This window comes from Squalius cephalus (assembly GCF_949319135.1).
Source record: "Squalius cephalus genome assembly, chromosome: 8".
Lineage (NCBI taxonomy): Eukaryota > Metazoa > Chordata > Actinopteri > Cypriniformes > Leuciscidae > Squalius > Squalius cephalus.
Genome location: NC_137129.1, coordinates 29,911,247 through 29,935,408, shown reverse-complemented (window position 1 = coordinate 29,935,408; position 24,162 = coordinate 29,911,247). Strand labels below are relative to the sequence as shown.

Sequence of the window (24,162 nt, the reverse complement as noted above, 5' to 3'; positions counted from 1 at the left end):
TGCATGGGTTTTTATGGCAAAGTTGCACATCTTTGCACTTCATTGGACCCTGGTGCATCATCCTATAAATTGCAACCAAGTGGCAAGCCGTTGTGTTCCCCCTCCAAACCAAGATGGCCAAGGGTCAGTCAGACATGCCAAGTTGCTCCGGAATATCCACCCATTCCTTCTATCCTAGGAGACTCTTGTAGGTAAAAAAAATATTGCAGCATCAAGCAATATCTAATGAGTCATATCACAGTAAAATTTTCCAAGTTTTGATTTTAGATTGAGAGAAAACTCTGATTAATCACATGTCCACTGTAGTGGACGTCATGCATCAATTGCTATATTTCAGCTACAATTCATAATTATAATGTGAATATTGTTTTTGAAACTTAAAACTTAAAAACTTAATCTGCAGTGATTTTTTTTACTGTAAATAAATGTATTTGTATTATTAGAATTTAATTTTCATTGACATCAAAAAAAGTCATGTGATTACATAATGTATGACACTTGTAATGCATTACTTTACTTGTTAGATCAAAAAGTAATCTGATTTCATAATGCACATTATTGTAATGCGTTTCCTTACTCATAACATCAAAAAGTAATCTGATTACGTAATGCATGCTACTTTTAATGCGTTTCTTTACTCATAACATCAAAAAGTAATCTGATTAGGTAATGCATGTTACTTGTAGTTAATTACTTGTTAGATCAAAAAGTAATCTGATTAGGTAATGCATGTTTTACTTGTAACACATTACTTTACTTGTAACATCAAAAAAGTAATCTAAATGCGTTATGCATGTTACTTGTAATGCGTTACACCCAACACTGATCATTTCAGATGAGATTGAAAAAACGTATCGCTAGGTTTTCTCAGAGGAGGGCTATGACAGAAATGTGCATGTCCATCTTGAACATAATCAGAATTATCAGCTAATAAGGGTAAATCTCCATACTCTGGTGCACTGGAGGGAGCATCTGAGTGGTTTCCACAGTTGTACCTTGACAGGCTGTAGAAAATTCAGATGGAATCACGTCCTCATGTTCTGATATCAAAGATACACGAAGTGCAACTTGTATGAAGTTGTATGAAGCCTTTGCAATATTTTGCATTTATATTTTTTGTATATATTTTATAGTTTTCACATGATTTGATATAATTGTATTGATTAGTTTGTTAAATTCACATACTTTATCTGTTTGATTATTGTCTTATATTTAATATAGTATATATTAAGTTTAAACCATAACCGCATGCTGTCCACTCAAGTGGACATCTGAAGATCTCTTTGAAAAATTTGTAAAAAAATAAAAAATAAAAATCAATTCTTGTTTTTCATGCCCTAAGAGCAATAAAAACACATAGGAAAAAAAATCCTGACTGAGGTTATCATAATTCATGCATGAAAGGGTTAATTCCACCTTTTGTGCAATTGAAATGATCCACGGATGTTAAATGTTCTTAATGTAGCCATGGCTGCTAATAAGGTACCGTTTTTGAAATGATTTGATTGTATTCTATGAATCTGAGGAGCTTTGGGTCTGTGATTGCGGCTCGCAGTGGTCCACGCCCAGCAGAAAAGCAAAGCTCGGCTCTGCGCGACACATCCGGGGCTCATTCAGGGGTGTCACTCAAGCCTGCGAAGATGGCGACGACAGGCAGAAATACACTCCTATCGGTTAGCTCAAATGTAAATAACAGCATATCCGAAAGCCAAAACCCTGAGGAGGATGACGGACAGAATTTATGGTAGGCCTAGCTAGTTCTTTTATCCCCCATTCAATCTCGGATGTTATGTGCAGAACGCGGCTTTAGGTGGCCCAGAGCCGCATGTGACAGTTGTTAGCCGCTAACTTGCAAATTGCCCCAGCCGGGCAGGTACACACAGGCCAGTCTGAATCAATGATCGCAGGGATGCAAAATTAATAAAGCAACGTGATTTAAACTCTGTGTTCCTTTACGTTCAGGTCATCGATATTGAGTGAGGTGTCGACGCGATCTCGATCAAAATTGCCGTCAGGAAAGAATGTGGTGGTTATGGGTGGGTGTTTTTTTCTTCTTGTCACACATAAATGCTGTTTCATGTCTGCTGTGTATCCTATTGACCTGCATCCAATGGTTCATTCATTATTATTAAAAAACATACAATGCTGACTGAATTGACGCTGCCGCTCGCTCGCTCGCTCTAATGGCACTGATGTTATTGTAAGTCAGTGTGCTGTTATTGTTAATGAGCGCACGGCATTGTCTCCACTCCACTCATCGCTGTCAGACACCGCACGCACAAAAGACAATAGTGTCTGTCGCGTGAATTTTATATAAATAAACAGACATTTATTCCGTCTCAACGGGTTACATGCGTTACAGACTGTCGGTTTTGGTGAATAGAGATAATCCGCACTCTCAGACACGGGCTGTGTCTCAAACCCTATCGTGCAGCCTACCTAGACAGAATCATAGGTGTGTTCCGATGAACAAAATGCTGCACTCGAACCGTATGAGATACTAAAAAGGCTGTATGGGTGTAAATGATGCACATAAAGTGCTGTCTAGGCATCTATGATGGCTAAAAATGATGTCTAGGTAGGCAGCTCACTAGTTTTTGAGACGCAGCTAGTGAATGGCTCATATTTGCTGCCTCAGTGGGTGCTCTTTACTCATAGGGCGCCAGACATGATACTGTCATCTCTGTTGAATATCTTCTTAAATATATATTTTTGTTAGTATAATTAATTATTATTTTAAGGACTGTTTTAACTATGCTCTGGGCATGTTTTTTTTTTCTTACCATCTTAAGATAATAATAATGTTTTATTTGTGAACTTTTGTTGTTGTAATTCCAGTGTGCGGAGAGCAATCTTCCTTTTTTGTTTTTCTTACCATATATAATCACACTTTGTTGTCTTTGATAAATACCTGAATTCAGATTTTATTAAATTTAATTCACATTTATTTGTATAGCGCTTTTCACAATACACATTGTTTCATAGCAGCTTTACAGAAAATGCATGAGTTCACAGTACAATTTAACAGAAATGTACATACAAATCACACAGTTAGCTAAATTTATTAATTTAAGCAATGTAATAATTTAAGGCAGAAATAATGCTCATTGAAGTAATGAATATATGTTTGCTAACAAATGATTATGACATATAGAAAATTTTAGCATTATTCCATAAATTCTCCATCTAAATATAATAAAAAATATACTAAGACATGTATTTAAGTAATATAGTACCAGCTGTTCAAATGATAAAAAAACAGGAAATCATAATGTTTGCCTAAATTTCTGGTTAATTTCAGACCCTTGTTGTATGTTTTTTTATGATTTACTTAAGGAGTTAATCTGTTAAATATTTTATTAGCAATCCAGAGTTATATGTCTCTGTTTTGACTTTGTAACAAAAGCTGTAAAATTAAATCAGCCATTATAAAAGCACTGCAGCCATATGTACAATTTTCAATTCACTTGTTTTTTTCATTTGCATTTCTCTGCATGTTATTATAACAACAGTTAAGATTAATGCAGCATGCTTACATATGTTTTTCAGAATCCAAAAGTATCTAAGCTCCTAAATGTTTGATATAATTGCCTGCGTGTTAATCTGACTTGTTTTACAGGTGAAGTGGGGTCCGGTAAGACCACCCTGGTGGCCAAACTACAAGGTGTAGAAGAGTATATGAAGGGCCGGGGTTTAGAGTACCTGTATTTCAATGTACACGATGATGATATTGATGGTAAGGATTAGACAGTCTACAGTTTGATATTGCCAGTATATAGACAGTTTTTGATGTGTAATCTTAAATGACACTGAATTAAAGAAAGCTGGTTGTGATCCACTACAAACAATCAATAGCTTCTAACACTGCAGTATTTTGAGGCAAATGTTTTAGCAGTTAGTTAGTAAGTATTTAGTCATGTCCTCTATTGAAATGGGAAAGTGTTGGTTGTAAACAATAATAAATGCCCTAATTGAGCTCTGAGATCCCAAATTTATTGTGTAATTTTTTATTTATTAATTTTGATGCACCATTATGCATGGTTTGTTTAAGTCAATCTAAAGTATAAATACTGTTACTGTTTTGCCAACTTAGACATTATCTGTAATCTGTGAGTATAGAGGCACCCTAATGACCAACATTAGGACATTCAAAACAGGCATGCTAAAGCTAACGAAACTCTTTTTGGCAGATCATGCACGGTGTAATGCATGGGTGCTGGATGGGGACCTGTACCACAAAGGCCTGCAGAAGTTCGCCGTATCGACGGAGAACCTGGAGAACTCGCTGGTTGTGTTTGTGGTGGATCTGTCCCGGCCCTGGCTGGCCATCGATTCGCTGCAGAAATGGGGCAGCGTGGTGAGGGATTTTGTGGACAAGCTCAGAGTTCCCCCTGAAACCATGAGAGAGCTGGAGCTCAGATGTGAGTAGCTTCTTTGTGTGTGCGTTGAGATTGTGAGCGTGTTCGCATGCCAAGTACCCTGTAAGAATGATCTAGTGTGGTGATGCATTTTGATCTGTGATGGTCCTTATAGATCGCTGCAGGCATTTCTTATACTTGCATGACTGAGTTTCCAGTTAGTAAATAACCTATAGTAAATGCAGTTAGAATGTGACTGTGTGTGCATGCAGTGACAAAGCAGTTCCAGGAGTATGTGGAACCAGGAAGTGACATGGAGGCTGTGCCCCAGAGAAGGAATCCTGAGTCAGAGGAAGAGAGCGTCCTTCTACCGCTGGGAGATAACACACTCACACACAACCTGGGCCTGCCTATAGTGGTGGTCTGCACTAAGGTACACCTGCTGCCTCAAACTACTCCTGACATGTAATTAGATTGTATTTAAAAGAGCAGCTACAACACCGGATGCATTCATACACTATCATTCAAAAGTTTGGGGGCAGTAACATTTTTAAAAATGGCTTTAAAAGAAGCCTCTTATGCTTATTTGATTAAAATACAGTAAAAAACGTAATATTGTGAAATATTATTAGAATTTAAAATGTTATATATTTGAAAATATATTTTAAACTAGCTGAATTTTCAGCAAGCATTACTCTAGTCTTCATTGTCATCGGAAATCATTCTAATATGCTGATTTGATTTGGTGCTCAAGAAACATTTTTTATTAATATTGATGTTTAAAACAGTTGTGCTGCTTAATACTTTTGTGGATCTTGATATATATTTTTTTCAGGATTTAATTAATATAAATGTTAAAAGAACAGCATTTATAACATCCTTATAAATGTCTTTAATGTCACTTTTTGTGAATTTAATGCATCCTTGCTGAATAAAAATATGAATTTCTTACAAAAAAAAAAAAAAAAAAAAACTGACCCCAGACTTTTGAACACTATTGTATTTATATTATTAGCATAACAGTTTGAGTGAAAAGTTAACATTTGACCTTTTGTACATGTTCAATGTCACAAATGCCATTGGTAAACTAGAAAGGGTGCAGAATTCTGTATATTTCTAATTCTTTTGCTTTTTCATTATTTTAAATATTTCCGGAATCTTAAAGCCTTTAGTTTATTACTTTGGATTTTGCCAATGTGCTCTCAGACTATTGGACCCCACGTATTTCAAAGAATTTGATCATCTTGCCATTACTGTCCGTTGTTTACCAAGATGATTTTGCTTTTACCTTCACTATAAGCCCCAAATATATCAAGTTACAAAACAAGGATGGACTAAAATATTAATGGAGAATCCCTTTCATAATTCTTTCTCTCTCTCTCTTTCTTTCTCTGTAGTGTGATGCGATCAGCACTTTGGAGAAGGAGCACGATTATAAAGACGAGCACTTAGACTTCATCCAGTCTCACATTCGACGTTTCTGCTTGCAGTGTATCCTTACACATCAGCACATCTAAACCAAAGATGTAATGACAATTATATTTCACTCTGCACATCTTAGTCATCTGATGGCCAGGCTATTTCCATGTTCAGTTTTATCTTTAAATGTCAGGAGTAGGGCAGTGTGATTAATCGTATTAATCAAACTATAATTAAATAATTAAAACTATTTTGTGCCACATTCTATCCAACGCACCTTCCTTTCCTTCACAGTGGTGCGCTTTCGTTCCTCCCTAAAACCTCAAACATGACATCCAAATCAGCCAAATAAGTTAGCGTTGTAAAATGCAGTCTACTGTTGCTAAACTACTGGATGTGTTTGATATTAAACAGTGTTATTAAAAGCAAAAAGAGACGCTGGCCCACAGACGGCTTTCTGCCGAACACTGATAAGTAAAAGGGCTTTGGATATGAGCCTAAATGTGTACACAAAAATGTCAAAATGCCTTTTTGGAGAGTATTCACGTCTTTACTAGTAAACGTACACAGTTGAGAAAGAAAACGCATGTGTAACAGTATATTGGATCCGTGCATTAGCTCTTAAAGTGACAGCAGCCTAAAATACCTACTGCAGTATGTCATTAATAATCGCCAAAGGAAAATCACTCACTAATCTTGACTGAATAACTTAAGTATAAGGATTAATCTGTATTTAATGTGTACAGTAAGACTATACAGTGTTTTTTTGTCGTAGTCTATTATCTGAATACTGTTAGTAAATTTTCCTGAAAAACACTGTTTATTTAATTTGTATTTTTGTTCTATTGTGTTTATTTGTCTGTTTTGTTTGGAATTAGTTTTTGTTCTTATTGTATTGCTGACTGTTTACTTGTCTTATGTAATTATTTTGAGGACCTTTTACTTGCATTAGTTAACCTAGTATTATTTTTTGCTGAAGTATCGATCAATTTGAAATTTCACTGATATTTAAAATGACTGATATCGTGAAATAAGACTTGGATCATATCGCCCACCAATAATCGTGTTAAATAATCGTGATTTCAATATTGACCAAAACTACTTTTTGTTATGATTTTTGCCATAATTAACCATTCCTCGTCAGAAGTGTACATTTGTGTGCATCTAAATACAACAACAGGGGCTGCACATTTAGATGTTCTGCTTCTTAAATTCGCCATAAAATCAACATTTACAATTCTTATTTTTTTGTGCTTATTATAAATGATTTATCCATGCACATCATTATTTTTTAAAAATTCATATGCCTTTGTAATCTTTAATCAAAAACATCTATATCATTTAAACACAAAAAAGAAAAGAAATGCCAAATAAAAACGTCTATATATCCTCCACAACTGACTGCAAACTGACATTCAGATCTGCCTCAATTTAGTTAGCAACACCCAACTTCCTACGATCCAATCAATTCTCGAAGGACGAAATCAAATCGCGCCCTACATTTTTCTCATTCCAGAAGTCGTTTCACTCAGATATACGTCACAATAGGGAAGAACAGAGTATGACAACTTCCGTTTCATGTCGACTTTAATGTCTTTTTTTAACAGTAGAGGATGGTAACATGATCAGCTGACCTGCCATAATGGCTGCTTTCCAAAAAATCTGTACAAATAGGGAGAGTCTTGTTTCTGCTTAAATGTAACCTCATCTTGTTTTTCTCCTTCACAAGTGACCTTTCAGATGGGGCAGCACTACTCTACACATCTATGAAGGAGAACAAAAATCTAGATTTGTTATACAAATACCTTGTTCACAGGTTATACGGCTTTCCCTTCAACATCCCAGCTCAGGTGGTAGAGAAAGACTCTGTGTTTATGTAAGTAGTTGGATGTCAAGAAACATGTAGATTTTTATTTTACTACTAAAGTCTGCACATGGAATCAAAATCAATTGCAAATTGTTTTATAATCTTTGTTATGTAAAAAACAATGTAATAAGTGTTTTATTAATTTTTTTATTAATATATATTTTCGTTCACCTGGAATATATCAGATTATTAGTGTAAAATTGGCTGTCATTCAAATGTTTCTTTAAATGGTAAATGTATTATTATCTGTGTCTCACTTTCAGTCCGTCAGGATGGGACAATGAAAAAAAGATCGCCATTCTGCATGAAAACTTCCAGTCAGTAAAAGCTGACGACAACTTTGAAGATGTAATAGTGAAACCTCCAATTAGAAAGGTAAAGGCTCGGCCCTAATTAGATCTTTGCCAGTGTTTGAGCAATTAGCTATAGAGTCTCTCTTTCCGACTGCTCATTTCTGACATGTCTTTCTAGTTTGTACATGAGAAGGAAGTTCAAGCTGAAGATGACCAAGTTTTTCTACTAAAGTTGCAGGTAATTGCTAAATATTTTATAATATCATCATCATCATCATCATCATCATAAAAGAAATCTTGATTTATTCTCCAAAGTGCCTGGGTGGTGTGATGTTTTATTCTTAAACTTGCAATTGTATTTTTTTTTTTAATAGTAATATTGTGAATTATTATTTCAATTTAAAATAACATTAAATTTAAAATAATTTAAAAATATATATTAATTTACTCCTGTGATGGCAAAGCTGAATGTATACAAAATGAATAGAAAGTAAAATATATATATACTCTCTCTCTCTCTCACACACACACACAAGCATGTTTACTTAGCTATATAAATGGGGACATTCCATAGACTTAATTGTTCTCATCACACAAAACTTTCTGCATTTTTACATTTTTAAAAAACCTTTAATAACATTTTATATTTTTAATTACTATTTTTATCCCAGATTTACAAATGAGGACGTCCCTAAAGGGAGGTTTTTGGAGATTTTGTCAGGTTTTGGTCACTTCTGGGTACAAATTTGTCCTCAAAATATAGTTAAGTAGGAACACACACAGACAGAAACATTACCCAAATTTAATTTAGATGAAATGTGGCATAAAGTGAGATTCAGTGAGACTGTAGCTCACTATTTATAAGTCTAGTAAACTGAGAAGTTTTGTTAGTGATGCATGAAACTTGTTTGTCAAACAAATCATTACCAAACAGGACAGAAATATTCTCTGAATGATTTTCCTGTCTTTGTTCTGTTCTCAGTCTCTGTTATCTAAACAGCCTCCAGTCAGTGCCGGAAGACCAGTGGTGAGTGTTTTACATGTGCTTCATTTACATTTCAGCCCACAGTGTTACTCAATGTTGAATCATGCTTTGGGTGGAGACCTTTTCTGCTGCAAGACATTTACATGTATTAATTTCGCAGACACTTTTATCCAAAGCAATTTAAGTTAAGATCCATACTAATTATTGCACAATGTTTGCATGTGACTACAGAATTACTCCTTTAGTTAATTTTTCTTATTATAAAGTTTTATAATCCTAAAAGATTTCTGTATGTGTGTGTGTAATAGGACCCAACAAACAGAGCTCCCACCGGCTCACCAAGGACGACCAACCGTTCAGCGGCGGCTAATGTGGCAAACGTCATGCCCATGCAATCAGGTACCAAGAAGATTGATCCCAACATGAAAGGTGTGTATAAGAACACTGTATTCAGGATGCATGCCTCCGTCTTCTCTCCACCTTTCTCTCTCTTTCCTTCTGTATCCCGCTCTCTATTTTCTCTCCTCGGCTGCATCTTTCCAACTTTGGGAGCAAGAGCTTTTGGAGTCACACCTTTCTACTTCCTGGGCATTTATTTTTTCAAGTCCTTGGATCTGGTTTCCTGGTTTTCATCACCCTCTCATCTTGGGAAAAAAAGTAACATTTGACCTTCAACGAGATCCCATTCTCTTTTTTTTGTGGCAAAGCTTATTTATTTAGCTTTATGGGAAAAACGTTAGTTTGTTTTGGTCCGCAGTGATCATGAATACACTTTCAGTGTCTCCAGAGATTGTGTTTCAGGATCTCTTCCTGTATGCAGATAAGGAGGACTCTACTCTCATGGTTTTAGATCATAGGAACATTGCTGCCATGTTTGGAGAGGATTAGAAAAGCTTGTTGGGATTAAAGCTTGTTTCCTTGCTGAATTTCTCTAAGACTTTCATTTTGACTTCACCTCCTTTAAACACATTTTTAATTCCAACTTAGGGTCGGTACATATTACTGTTTTGCACTGATCTGAAACTAGTTTAGGCTTGTATGATTGTGCTAATTATTGTCATTTTTCATGACAGGAGGTCAGACAAGTGAGGGCGTGCTGGCTAACTTCTTCAACAGTCTGTTGACTAAGAAAGCAGGCTCACCCGGCCCAGGCGGCCAACCTACAGGAGGAGGGAGCAACACACCAGGAACAGTCCGCAAGTCAGGTGAGGGATCCTTCTTGACACTATATCACTCACACATTCATATAAATGTCCACTATCATGGTATATATTTGAAGTGTTTTGACTTTTTGTATTTCAACAACAGAAAATTGTGGATAAAACCTGTTTTGCATGGTACGCAGCGGGACGTGTTGTCGTGCATGGTTCCTAGCGTTACCACCAAAGATTCCAAAAGAACCATTTCGTAGGAAACAGAATCTAAAATCATATTAAGACATCTTCAATACTTCTTTAGTTACAGGCAGGCAAACTTTGTAAAAAAAAACAAAAAAAAAACAATTCCCACTCAGGCAGGTATGTTATATGCAATTGTTTTGATAAAGGGAAACAAAATATATTCTACTTTCAATATTATTGGTTCTTCAGAGATTCTTCTTGTAATACAATACATTTTGGCTATATGCAATGCAAAGTGACACATATTTGGTTTTCAACCATTGAAAATGGGTAAAGTTCAACAATTTGAATATGATCATATTGGGAGCCCCATATCTCTGGGATTGAACCGTATGGCCTTAAAAATTAAGATTCCAAAAGAGAAGTTTATTAGGAACAAAAATCTAAAAGGATATTAAGATATTTTTAATATATCTTGAGTTACAGCACACAAACTTTGGAAAAATAATATTTATAGTACTCAGACTGGTATGTTTTATGCAATTGTTTTTGGAAACAAGACACATTTGTAGTTTGAACACGATTTTTTTCTTCAGACATTCCTCTAAAAGAAAAAAATGATCAGCTACAGTATATGCAAAGTGGCACACTTTTGGTTTTTGAAGATACATTGAAATCCCCATTTCTCTGGAAATTAACCATATAGGGCCTAACACAAAAAGTGCTTTTCCAATTTTTTAAAAGGTCATTTTCACAACCTCTGCAAAATACTGGATTACTTGGTAAATGTTTATCCATGACATTTAATATTTTGGCTTTCTTCATTTTTGTATTTCTTTCACCAGAAAAGAAATGATAAAATATATATATATATATATTAGGGCTGCACGATACTGGAAAAAAAATTACATTGCGATATTTTTTTCCCAACGATATATATCGCGATATTGCGAGCCATCAATCCAGGCTAAAGTCAATAATTACCATTCCATGTTATTAATAATTTCACTAATAAGCAAGCTTCATTACAAGTAACAAAAAGGCCACTTAATATTTTATTCCAGAAACATATTTCTCTCAGAATTCGGTGAACGTTCTACGCAGGACCTAACCTTCTTCGGGTTCTAGGACCTGAAAAATTATGTTTTCTGTGCTGATTCAGTGACGTGTTCATGTAAACGGCACCTAGACCCAGCAAAAGTAATGATTAATAATATGTAAAATATTACAATGAGACATTTAATTGTTTATTAATAAACAAGTGTTTTCTGTAAAGATGAAGTTGACAATATACTGACTCGCGATCTTCGCAGCAGTGATCGGGAGAAATGCACTTTTCATACAGATTAAATATAGCTATATTTTTTTTAATGGTTCTGTTTAAAAGTAGAGATTTCTGTAGATAATAGATATATTTCTTTCTTTTTTTTTTTTCTTTTTTTTTAGGTGTGTGAGGCGAGTAGGCTACCTTTTACGCTGAGTTTCGGTTCATGGATCATAGCTTAATCTCGGGTTCAGGCGCTGGCTGCTATATTTAATTATTATTAGGCTAATCATTATTAAATCCAGGAAATTGGATAATGAAATACTGATTAAAATTAAGATACAATTAATACAAAACGAAATTCGTTTTAAAGAAAGGCTTTGTGCTTTCTGTTTGAGGTCTCTGTGAAAGTTTTAAAGCAGTCTTTTAGTGTCGCTTTCATAACGGTCGCGTCCGTAATATCACGTAACATTGTTTTTTCCTCATAAATGCGAACACGAAAAATAAACGAATGTTTAAAAAAGACAACCATCCACAACTTTATAACACTCCAGCAAAGTAGCCTACCTCTTTTTGGTCAACATCCTCCTTTTTGTAGACGAAATAGGCTAGTAATAGCTGATTTTGACTTTTTTTTGCGGCGGATCCTCTTCGTCGCGCATTTTTGAATGTTGGCTCAGGCTGTGAGCGCGGTGAGCTGCGGCACAGCGAACCAATCACTGTGCAGGCACGCAGAACGCATATGTCACCCCAGCAAAAAGCCATACAACAAACTCGTGTTTACTGTGTGCTACCGTTCTCTTATGGGTACTACTAACGTTACCCTTCACATCGCATGTTCCGGCGATGTGACTATCGCTCATTCGCACATCGCGATGTCGATGTTAAAACAGAATATCGTTCAGCCCTAATATATATATATAAGTCAGGGTCCTCTGGTTAACATGACACTGAATGACCTTGTTAATTTCTTTCCAAAAAAATCTTGCTGACCCCAAACTTTTGAACTACTTCTTATGTACTACAAATCAAATGACATTTTAAAATTATAATTATCGCCATGATGCACTTTTTTTTTTTCTTGTCTTCTTTATTGTTTGCAAAATCAGAATCCATAATGAACTTTATTGTAAGTAATTTTGTTGACGAGTGTAAAGGTGAGGTCACATTTTGGTTAAATTTTGCAGGGAAAAAAGGCCCAATGTCTGTTTCCAATATTGTAGCGATGTATGAAGCACAGCTCACACAGAAGTCACTTTCAAACCAACCAGTTTTCTGTTGGTCAATGCGGCAAATCAAGGGATGAAACTGTTGTTAAATCTGCATGGGGAAGTCTTTCGTGCTCTCACAATTCCAGATTGCATGATTTTTTTATTTTATGGAAATGACTGGATTTTGTTTACAAAAAAATCACAGAACAACTGAAAATGTGACTGTACCATAAGACTGAATATGGTCATGAACATTGGAACAGGGAGGGGAACATAAAGAATATATTATATGGAGAATAAAATTGTGTTTTTTTTTCGTTAGTCCTATTTTTCTTATTGACTTTAACTTACATGCAACACAGAATACGGTATATACAGAAATCACCTAATTCAAGGATTCAGCTGAAGCAATAGTGTGCATCGTTGTGCAGGCGTTGAGACATTCAACAATCCCTCACAGACAATCTAATCACATACCTTGTAAAATGACCTTTACAACTACTTAATTTGATGAATTTCACTCAAAAAGATGATACAAAATTACAAATTGTACTTCGGCCTGTTTTTGAGAATCTCTGCCATTTTTCAACATTCATTTTATAAAAGCAGTATTATGACCATGTCAACTTACAGATTTACTGTTTCTGTGGACTAAGAGCCTTGGAGTGTTTTAGTCTTTAAAGATTGCGAGTCATGGCTTCAAAATGAGAAATATCTCCCTAAAGACCCACCTCATATGAAACACAGCCCTCAGAAAGAGTTATGTTGACACAGTAGATGATAGAATCTTGAAATTGCAAATGAAGGAACAGGTCTGTCAGATTATCTTCAAATCACTTCAAATCTTGTCTTGTTCATGTTGTACACGTGTGAGGTCACTTAAGTTTGTCCCGTTCTCCCTTTTTGTTTGTTTGTCATTATATTGTCCTCATCACCCTCCTCTCCTGTACCTTTATCCTCCCATCCCAGATCTCTGACATCAGCGACGGTAAAATAAATATATTTGATAAAATCTCCTCTGCATGTGCAGCTAAAAACCCAGCTAATCATTCAAGCTAAAATGTTAACCTCTTTGTTCATCAGATTACTAATAACCCAGTAATCTATCCCAAAATGCAACAGAGCAAATTAGCGTACATGCAACCTCCTTAAATGGATGAAATTGTCATCTCTTACTCACCCTCATGTTGTTCCAAACCTGTATGATATACTTTCTTTTGTGGAACATACAGAAGATACTTTGAAAATGACTTTTTTTGTCCATACAATTAAAGTTAAGAGGGTTCATTGTTGTTTAGGGCTTTCATTATATGGACAAAAACAGTTAAAACACTCTTCAAAAATATCTTATTTAGTGTCCCAAGGAAGAAGGACATTACTTTTGAACGTTAAAATGGAACAAGAGCTTAATAATACGAGTAAAACAATTAAATGACAATAGTTTGGGCTGAATTATTGACAGTAAACGCATATGTTTAACATGCTCACTAAGGGTTTGTACAGATTTAGCATTCAACTTTCAGGCTTTAAAACGAACACAGCTAACACAGTCATTTTACGGCACACGCTATTGTGTTCTTTCATATTATGCTTCTGCATCTTGGTTTGTCTTTGAACCCATAATGCAGCTTGGTTTTATGGGAGTGTATTAAAGGTAAAGTACGTCTTTGGTGACAGTGACCCCATCATCATCTCTGCCCTGATTTTCTTTCTGTTACTATGTGTAAGTCTATCTGTTATAGTTTTTTGACCCTTTTTTCCCTTTCGTACGTATGTATGAATGAGTGAGCACCAACATTCGTGTGCACTATGTTCACCAGTCATGAAATTTAACCCCTTCAAACTGTCTTTCATCATGTGTGTTAGCCAGGGGATGTTGGCCACGCTAAGGTGTGTGTTAGGCTACTTTCCCTCACTTCCTTTTGCTTTAACTATTGCTGCATCTCCCTTTTTATGACAGCTATGAATTTCTTTTAGCACTTTTACACACTTGAGCATGTTTAACTTTGGCATGTTATACATCACTGTCCTTCTTGTTTCGGGCCCCTCGGCTTGCTCCTTTGTTATTAACACTGTCCGTCAACACTTATTAACACTTAGTTTCAAATTGCACAATGTAAGGCCTCCTAATTGTCACTGCATGAAGCTTCATTAAGTCCATAGGTTATCTTTAAATTTGGCATGTTTTTCTGATTACAAGGTCCTGGCATTTTCTGCTACTACTACTCAGTGTATCTAATTGAAAAGTAAATGGTAACACTTTACAATAAGGTTTTATTTGTTAACGTTAGTTAACTACATTAGTTAACATGAACTAACTAAAATGAATAAATGCTGTATAAGTGCAATGTTAATTTCAACACAATTTCAAATTCAACTTTTGTTAACATTAGTTAATGCACTGTGAACTAACATGAACAAACAATGACCAACTATTGTACTAACATTAACAAAGATTAACAAATACAGTAACAAATGTATTGCTTATGGTTAGTTTGTTAGTTAATACATTAACTAATGTTAACAAATTAAACCTTATTGTAGTGTTACCATGTAAATTATATGCAAAAATAATAATAGTTTTTAAAAGAAATCTCTTACGCTTACCAAGGCTGCATTTATTTGATCAAAAAATACAGTAATATTGTGAAACAAAAGCTGAGTTTTCAGTGTCAGATGGTCCTTCAGAAATCATTTGCTGATTTGCTGCTAAAGAAACAAGTCTTATTATTATCAATATTGAAAACAGTTGTGCTACTTAATATTTTTGTGGAAACCATGATATTTTTTTAAGGATCCTTTGATTAATAGTTTAAAGTTTAAAAGAACAGCATTTAGTTGAAATAATATTATAAATGTACTTTGTCACTTTTGATCAATATATTGCATTCTTGTGGAATTAAAGTATTCATTTCTGTAAAAAAAAAAAAAAAATCTTACTGGCCCACACTTTTGAATGGTAGTGTATATTTTCGTTAGCTAATTTTACCCGCGGTTAAGTTTGTCTTTAGACGAGGTCACACTAGGCTTTGTGCATGCAAAATTACTTCTGACCCGCAACACTGCAAACCATGCAGCTTTTAAGTTTGTGTTCATCCAACCGGTCAGTCTGTGACATTAAGATGGTCTGTTGGTCAAATGTCTTTAGTTATGCTTCAGACATCAGTTTGGTTCAGAAAGGTTAAAAAATTCAAACGTATTTGTATATTCTTGCATTTCTGGTTGCTTGCATTCACATGCATATGAATAGTGAATGACACAAAGACTAGTGTGACCACACTTTTTCTTAGTTGCACTATATATTGAAGCAGAAAACTGTTGCTCAAACAGTAGAGCATGGCACTTTGATTCCCAGGGAATCAGTCATGGGTTTGATTCCCAGAGAATGCATAAACTGATAAAAATGGAATGCAATGCAAGTCACTTTGGACTTTGCCAAATGTGTAAATGTAGATGACAATAAGTAAATGTTGCGTTCCGGCACTGTAAAGGTGAAGAATTATGTCAAAACTAAGATCAAGCAAATTAAATCCTGTAAGGTACCATCCACAATTGCTGCAGGGCTAATTGCTAGCACATAATTAGCAAACTTCAAGCACAAAGTATACTTTGTTTTTTTACGTGCACGCTAGTGTATGCGTATAGTCAAACACATAGCCTTTCATGTTTGATATTGTGCGAGAACGCAGGCCGTCGACACGTGCTCTAGAAAGTTTCATCTTTGTCCAGTGACTGCGCTATTTTTCTCCAGAAGTTATGACTGCTAAAAATGTTTTTTAATTCTTTTAAACTAAAGTGGTGGCTATCTCATAACCCCCTCACACAAGCGCCTGTCAATGCAGGCATCTGTTGTTGTTCCGTCTCTTTAGTCTCGATTTGTACTTGAAACAATGGCCTAGCAGTGTTGCCATATTGAGTCGACGATTTCCAGCCCAAAAGATTACCAAAACCCGCCCACTCCAAGAAAATGCAACAACAAAAAATTAACAACAACAAGAATGCGCTTACCTTTGTGTTCAGACAGAACTACAGTACGTCTGAAGTACGTGAAGTACATAATGGAGAGCATAATGGAGAACTTTGCACAATCAAAACTGAGTATACGAGTACAGCCTGGATGGTTTAAAAGATATCCTGATGCTGGACAGATTTTGATTAAATCATTCAATTATTTACAACGAGCCTTCGAGTCTTCTCGCACCATAAGTGCAATTCACATTTTGAGTCAAGTCACTTTCCCACTCTACCGTGCAACTTATATTTAGGCCACTTTTGCTTTGCGATTGCTTGAATATACAGCTACACGTTAAAAATCTGGTTACTTGTTGCGCCAAAACCCTGTCATCACATCTCACCAACATAAGACAGTAAATTGATTGACAGGTCTCCCTTACCTGGCCCTGATTGTTTAAACTGAACCAACAAGGAAAATGAGTTGATGACTGCACTATGCATTATTTTTCAGTGATACTTTATTATTCACGTGTTCAAACGTATTAAAATAAAATGACTACACATAAGACACAATAATGAATAAAAAAATCAAAAAACGCAGCTGCTCAGGCTGGTTTTTATTTAAAAAAGCAGCCCAAATTTTGTCCACCCGCCCAATGTCTTTTTCTCTGGTCCAACCCGATCGAAAGAAGCCCAGTTGGGCAGGAACTAATTGGCCAATTGGGCAACACTGCGGCCCGGATCAGTTTTGCCACCTTGTGGAACAACTGATAGTGCAAAACAAATTCAATTCGCATGTGCAGAAGTATGCACAGTTACAAAAATTGGGTTTCGTGCGTACTATTATGGTGACAAAATATGCGTCACGCACTCTGTATGCAGACCCTCGTGTACATATAAAGGCCGATGTATACTTTAGGCTTAAGATACAATAAGCCTTCAAAGAGTGATAACAACTGAAGATCTCAGCATTGTGAATTGTACCTTTTAAAGCCTTAGATACACAGATGGTTCTCATTCACAGATCAATTTCTATTCAAAATAAGTCTGTTTGTAAATGTTTTCATTGCATGCTTAATGTTATTGTGTTGGCTGAATGTTCCTTAATTTTTTTTTTTCATTTCAGCTTTCAGGCTGAATGCGTGTGTGAGTCTGTGTGAAGGTTCATTGACAGTCTTTCATCTCCATTCATTCCATCTTTATGTATTTACTTTTCTCTTTCAAGCTCCAAAAAACTTTTTAATTCCAAAATCTTATTTCTGATCTTTCTGATTAACATTGATCAATTGGAAAGCAATGGCTCACAGACTCATAAACACTGACACGCAATAGGTTTTAAGTGTATTGCCATCCCTTGTCACTGATTTAGGAATATTCTGGGTACAATACAAGTTAATCTCAATTGGCAGCACTTGTGGCATAATGTTTATTTCCACAAAAAATTGTCCCCTCTTCAAGCCAAAATCTGGGATACACTGAGGCACTCACAATGGAAGTTAATGGGGGCGATGTGTAGTATAATCAAAAGACGTAAACAATATGTATATTAACATAAAAACATGGGGGAAAAAAAAATCTTACTAAGCTTTTCTGATCTTGCTAAACTATGTCCAATTTTACAACTTTTTTTTTGCCATAACAATGTAATGCCTAAAACCATACAATTTATTTAAACAGCTTTATGGCTAAAATAAAAAGTTTAACAGAAGAATAAATGTTTTTTATAATCATCATTATATTTATAAACATCATTTCTGCCTTTAAATTCTCCAAGAATTGGCCCCATTTACTTCCATTATAAGATCATCACCGTAACCATGATTGTTACCAAAAATGTTAAAAAAATTTTTAAAAAAAGGGATTCAATTACAAAATATATATATATTTGTGTGTGTTTATTTTTTGTTGTAATTAGCATTATGCTACAGATGCTGCAGATTGAGCTTAACTTGTATTGAACCCAGAATCTTCTTTTAAAGCTTTGGTTAATACTGTTTCCAAATAACGTGATATGAAATGTGGTCAGCGTACTCGTATTAATTCCATCTGATTTTATCTTGTTTGTTCGCAGGCTCCAAGTTGGGGTTGACAGATGTCCAGGCTGAGCTAGACCGGATCTCCAATAAATCAGACCTGGACTCCTCAGCCCCTAACGCCACCACACCCCCTGCCGAAAATGACGAATCCTGAACGAGAGGCGGGGATTACTCACGGGCAAGCCCCTCCCCCTTTACACTGCTATCTCTGCCCCCCCTGAACCTGCCTCCCTTCTGCCACCTCTCCTCCCTTCTTCTCCCTCACTCTTTCTCTTGATCTTGTTCAGAAGGGGGATTTATTCCTGTTTATTACTTGTAAGGCCAGTGACTTGAAGCTGCATGTCGGACAAATTGCGATTGCTATGTCTGTCTCCACACACACGCACACATGTACAGCGGACAGGTCCGTAAATAAACACAGAGGCAGGGTTGTCATAAAAAGAAGGACACTAGATCAGCGTTGGACACTAAAGGAGAGGCTTAGAGATGAAATGGAGATGTAGAGCCAAGTCTGCATTTGAAAATGAAGGGGGTTTGTGAACTTAGGTGTATCTGTATGCAAGTTAGACTTTTCTTTGGCTTTTGGTAGTGAATTAACTTATATGAAGGATCCTGTTCATCTAGAGTAAAAATCAGTCAGCTTCTGTTTAAAAAAACGCAAAAAAACGTTTTTCCTTGTCTAGTCCGAACAAAAAAAATTTAATAAAAACAAAGGGAAGCAGCACATTTCAGTCAGAGTGACAATTCAATCAAATGATTCATTAGATATGGTCACCTTGTGTTGGTGTTTTCATTAAATGGTCATCTTTAGCACTCTTAATATCTGCCCTAATCTAAAGTGTATCGATCACAGGACCAGAACAAACATACTGACATGATTTCAATGCTTTAGAATATTCATAACCCCTTTTTTTGCTGCTGAGAAACTGTCAACAGAGTCACCAAGTCTGATTCGTCACCTGTGATCTGTTGCATACAAAAAGTTTCTAAATATTGCACTACTACACAATATTAGGCTATGACACTGAAAATAATCACTTACAATGCTGATTGTAGCAAAATAGTAGACTTAACTGGAGAGCGAGAGAGTTTTTAGCTTAGACATGGTTTATGAAGTCGTCTGTGTAACTGCTGAGCAAGACTGTTGATGGGACTGACAACTATGTCCATTTGTAAAAAAAAAAAATTTGTTTGTTGTTTTCTATGTTCTTAAGAGCCTGAAAATTGGATGTTTCTGTGTATGTCTGTTTTCATCTCTCAACTACAGCCAGTTATGGCACTGTTTATTACTGGATGCACTAGAGATCATGCAAACAAGATCAGTATTACTGTCTTTACATTGGTGTGTGTCTGAGTGTGTGTGCGGGAGTTGAGCAAAATTCAGCCGGATTTGTCTGTTTAGAGACTTTAACAGCTAGAAATTAGTAGTGGGAAGGGAAGGGCGAGGCAGAGGTGGCAGGGCAGGTGAGATCTCAGAACACGCTCACCTGCATGTACAGTCATCAGCCGAACTTCTTACGAGAGGGAGGGGGGGCGGGGTGGATAAACATACGCTATTATGGTCCTGTAATTTCACAAGATGTAGTGATGTTTCTCTGGATCAGGTCTGTAATCATTCAATTAAAGTTGTATTTATTGGGAATGGTTGCTGTCTTTGTTCTTTTGTGTGGGTGGAGAGAGATAGGAACCTGCATTTCGACACAGGAAGTCTGTGATCTCAGCACAAAAAAAAAAAGAAGTTCTTATTTGGAACAGTTTATTCAATGCTGAAATGAGATTAACATATTTACAAGTTTGTTGTTTTTTTCCAAAAAAAAAAGCATTGGACAAACTCTAGATTTGGCCCCAAACCAACAAAAATAAACAAAAGTGGTCAAAGAAATACTAAAAATAAATTAGTAAAGAAGTGATTAACAAAACAATGTTGAGACTTAATTTGATCAAAATAAAGGCCCTATTTAAGATTAAAATTATAAATCTTTATTAAATTAATGTAAATTATTAGCAGGGTATTATATAATAGCTTTTTATAATATTAAATGCATCATATAAAGAGCATTACACCAACTGCAACAATGAACAATTAAAAGCATATTAAGATGTTTTTAGGCAAAATGCCTGAAAGTAATGTGACTGGTAATGTGATTTAATGATTTATCACTTTTGACTAATAGGTGGTGCTGTTACAAAACTGATGTGGTGTGGTCAGAGTAAGGTGACAATGACACCTGCAAAGTTTGGTGTCAATGTGCCAAAGCATTGCAGAGATATAGCCTCAGAGTCGTTTTGGCATCATCCCATCAAATTTGTTGATGCGGTATACAAAAACGGTTTCATCTATTGACACGAAATCCATAACTTTTTACCTGCAGTGAGATGATTCGATTTTGGGGAAAATCGGACAAGCGGTCTAGGAGGAGCCAGAAAAAGTAGTTTTTTAAAGAAAATCTAAATGGCAGACAGGAAGTACGGACGACTATGAAAAGATTGGTATCTATGTTCTCGCATTCCCCAAGGAATGTATTAACACCAGTTTCATTACAATAGGTTCATTTAATCAAAAGTCATTAGCATTTTTGGAATTTTCATTATAACTTTTAACCACAAGATGGCGCTGCCCCAAAACTTTTTGAGTACTGTCAGAGCATGGTGCTGAAGACACATACCAAGATTAGTATTGATATGCCAAGGCATTCGTAAAATAAAGCATTTTATGACAAAATTCTAAATGGCCGATGGCCCGACGGCTAATATGGTTGATATGGGAAAATTGGATATTGTTCGATTAAGCATGCTGCACCGAATCTAAAGAGACCAGTTTTGTGATTTTTGGCCAAACCGCTCAGAAGTTTTAAGCAAAAAAGCTCCTGACCAGGCGGAACTGCACTGAAACTGTGCAGGTACCCTCAAGTCATGGTTGTCATAATATAGGCTACACCAAGTTTGGTCAGAATACATTAAAGCGTTGCAGAGATATAGCCTCACGCTCATTTAGGCATGCTCTTCGTCAAATTCGTTTGCGCGTTATTCGAGAACTAATCAGCTTGAATTCCATAACTTTTTGTTGACATGGTCTGAAGATGATCTGGTTCAATTTTCGTGAAAATCGGAGCAACGGCCTAGGAGTTCGAATTTTTTTTGTTTTTTTCTGAAAATTCAAAATGGCGGAAAAGTTTACATGACAGAAAATCGTATCGGCTTGATAATTTTGTTTCTAGCCCATAAACTAAGTGAAATTTTGGACAGTTGGTGGCACTAGAGGGATTGAGTTAGAGACTCCAAATTTGCTATGGTGATAGATCCAACTGTCCTCTATATGTGTGGCAAATTTCATAACTTTCCCGCAAGCGGTTCTATGGGCTACTATTGACTACCAGAGTGGAAGAACTAACGCCACCGATTACCTTCGGTGCTTGGCCCCTAATTATCTGGCTAATAAAAAATGAGTGCAATAAGTGATATTTTGATAGTCTTTTATATTCCATGTAAATTTACTGAAACAACCATACCCTTTTTCAATTCCCCATCCGTGCTGTCAAGTGTTGAGAGCAGTTAGATATTTCAGAAGGAGCACTACAAATATCAAAACACTGTTTTTATACTGGTGGATCTGGAATAGAAATACATTATTTTAGATAAACAGTTCAGGATCCAGAAGCACATGAACAGTTTACAGATCCAGCTATGTTCAGTTTATCTTAATATGCTGTAATACAGAAAGAACAGAAAATGCACACAGCTCTTAACTTACCCGCAGGTTGTGGGCGTTGAGTGGCAACAAACGACAGTATCACACTACCAACTAAGAGATATGAGGCCAGAAGACCACATACCTGAAAAACAAACATCAGAAAAGCTTATAATATTATCAGTCCAATCCTGCAAACATCCAGACAACTGTCTTTTACATACATTTTTATTTCACAAAAGAAGGACTTTTCCTTCATCACAAGTTTGATTGATTAGATGTAATAAAACTGATGAACATTCATTGTGATGAAGCCCTTACTGAGGCGGCAACCAGAACGGGGACTTCAAAAGACTTCAAAGCAGCTATAATGGATCCAGTGGAGATGAAGATGAATCCCAGTGTATCGAGCACAAACTCCTTGAAGAACAAATGGAGAAACATTCTTCAACAGAACATCCATAATCATATACATATACTATACTAATATGATTATAATGTGGGTAGCACTTGACATGAAAATGTGGGGAGAACTATGGAAAGTTGACATGTATAACATAGTTTGACATGATATACTCCATATTAATAATTTTAAACTGCACCTTTGATGATTATCTTCTAGTATAATTATTACACATCAAAGTTTTATGATCTGACATTAATTGGTCGCACATAATATAACAGGTTATGACAAAAAGGTCTTAACATTTTTTACTTTTTCTTTTATATACACATTTATATACATGCTCAACTAAAATCTTGATTTCCCTGGTTGGGAAATACAGGGAAATCAAATAAAGGTAGCTAGTAACAGCTAACCTTTTCACACACACACAAAAAAAAAACCATCTAGTCAACTTTGCTTGTTTGTTGGAACGCGTTAAAAAATTACACCAGCCTAATCTAACATAATTTAGCCGATGGACGTTATACGTGAACATATATAGACAATTCACTATAAGGTAAATGTGAGCTTTAGGTAAGAATAGTGATATGAAATAGAGTAGCAGCACATATTATGTGGAGCAATACTCACGGCTATGAGCCAGTTTACACATGATGCCTTTTTTTGAAGCCCAAAGACAGTCAGGAACAGGTAAAGGACAATTGTGACGGAGTAACCCAGCGTGACCCCTTCATAGAAACCGTACGCGTAAAAGCGGTTGTACCACGTCGAGCGAACGCACGCGAACGCTACCAGGAGAATCACCTGCACACACAAGCAATACTGTTTCCTCTCACACTATAAAGATTCACAGTCACGATTAAATGGACATTATAATTGTTGACAGATTTTATAATTCACAAAAATGAAACGCGACAAAGTTTTATGCTGTCATGTTACATGGGTGTCGGTTTGAAATACTTACGAGCTGAGCTATCTTCAGAATTCCTTGTTTTGATAGCAAGTAGTCCAAAAATAAAAACTCCATCATCGTTCGGTGGTTGATGTATCACTTACACTTTAAACGAACAAAGCGCGCGTGTAGTCAAGTGGCCAGGAAACCGCATCTGACGCGGTTAACTCGCGTTGCTCAATTTCACATCATGATTCACAAGTCATACATGCTCGTAATATCTGAGAACATGAAACACAATTCATTGGAACACAGTAATGACATAATATATGAGCTCAATAAGTAGGGTAGACTGTGTACAGTTGAGACACTTTTTGAGTTTTGATTTTTCACACAAAAATACATACTGAAAAGAATTGAATTTTCACATGAAATGCCACATGACATTA

At 35.9% G+C, this 24,162-nt stretch overlaps 2 protein-coding genes across 7 annotated transcripts; one reads left to right on the top strand and one right to left on the bottom strand.

The window, feature by feature from the left end:
- The first annotated feature begins 1,550 nt into the window (after positions 1-1,550).
- On the top strand, positions 1,551-19,097 carry dync1li1 (dynein, cytoplasmic 1, light intermediate chain 1). 6 transcript variants are annotated; one of them, XM_079877924.1, is made up of 14 exons: positions 1,551-1,744; positions 1,963-2,036; positions 3,620-3,736; positions 4,191-4,421; positions 4,631-4,791; positions 5,756-5,849; positions 7,518-7,653; positions 7,908-8,019; positions 8,116-8,175; positions 8,920-8,964; positions 9,231-9,321; positions 9,996-10,127; positions 13,707-13,725; positions 18,763-19,097. In XM_079877924.1, the coding sequence occupies exons 1-13, from the start codon at positions 1,641-1,643 to the stop codon at positions 13,712-13,714; spliced, it is 1,365 nt and encodes a 454-aa protein (XP_079734050.1). In that variant the 5' UTR covers positions 1,551-1,640; the 3' UTR covers positions 13,715-13,725; positions 18,763-19,097. The 6 variants fall into 6 exon arrangements, with proteins under 6 accessions (XP_079734050.1, XP_079734049.1, XP_079734048.1 ...); XM_079877923.1 differs by having other exon boundaries at positions 9,231-9,351; XM_079877922.1 differs by lacking the exon at positions 13,707-13,725.
- Positions 19,098-22,240: 3,143 nt separating this feature from the next.
- On the bottom strand, positions 22,241-23,929 carry LOC307162542 (CKLF-like MARVEL transmembrane domain-containing protein 7). Its single transcript, XM_079877931.1, has 5 exons — positions 23,786-23,929; positions 23,452-23,625; positions 22,737-22,835; positions 22,479-22,560; positions 22,241-22,337 (listed from the first exon to the last, which is right to left on the bottom strand). The coding sequence occupies exons 1-5, from the start codon at positions 23,849-23,851 to the stop codon at positions 22,324-22,326; spliced, it is 435 nt and encodes a 144-aa protein (XP_079734057.1). The 5' UTR covers positions 23,852-23,929; the 3' UTR covers positions 22,241-22,323.
- Positions 23,930-24,162: the final 233 nt, after the last annotated feature.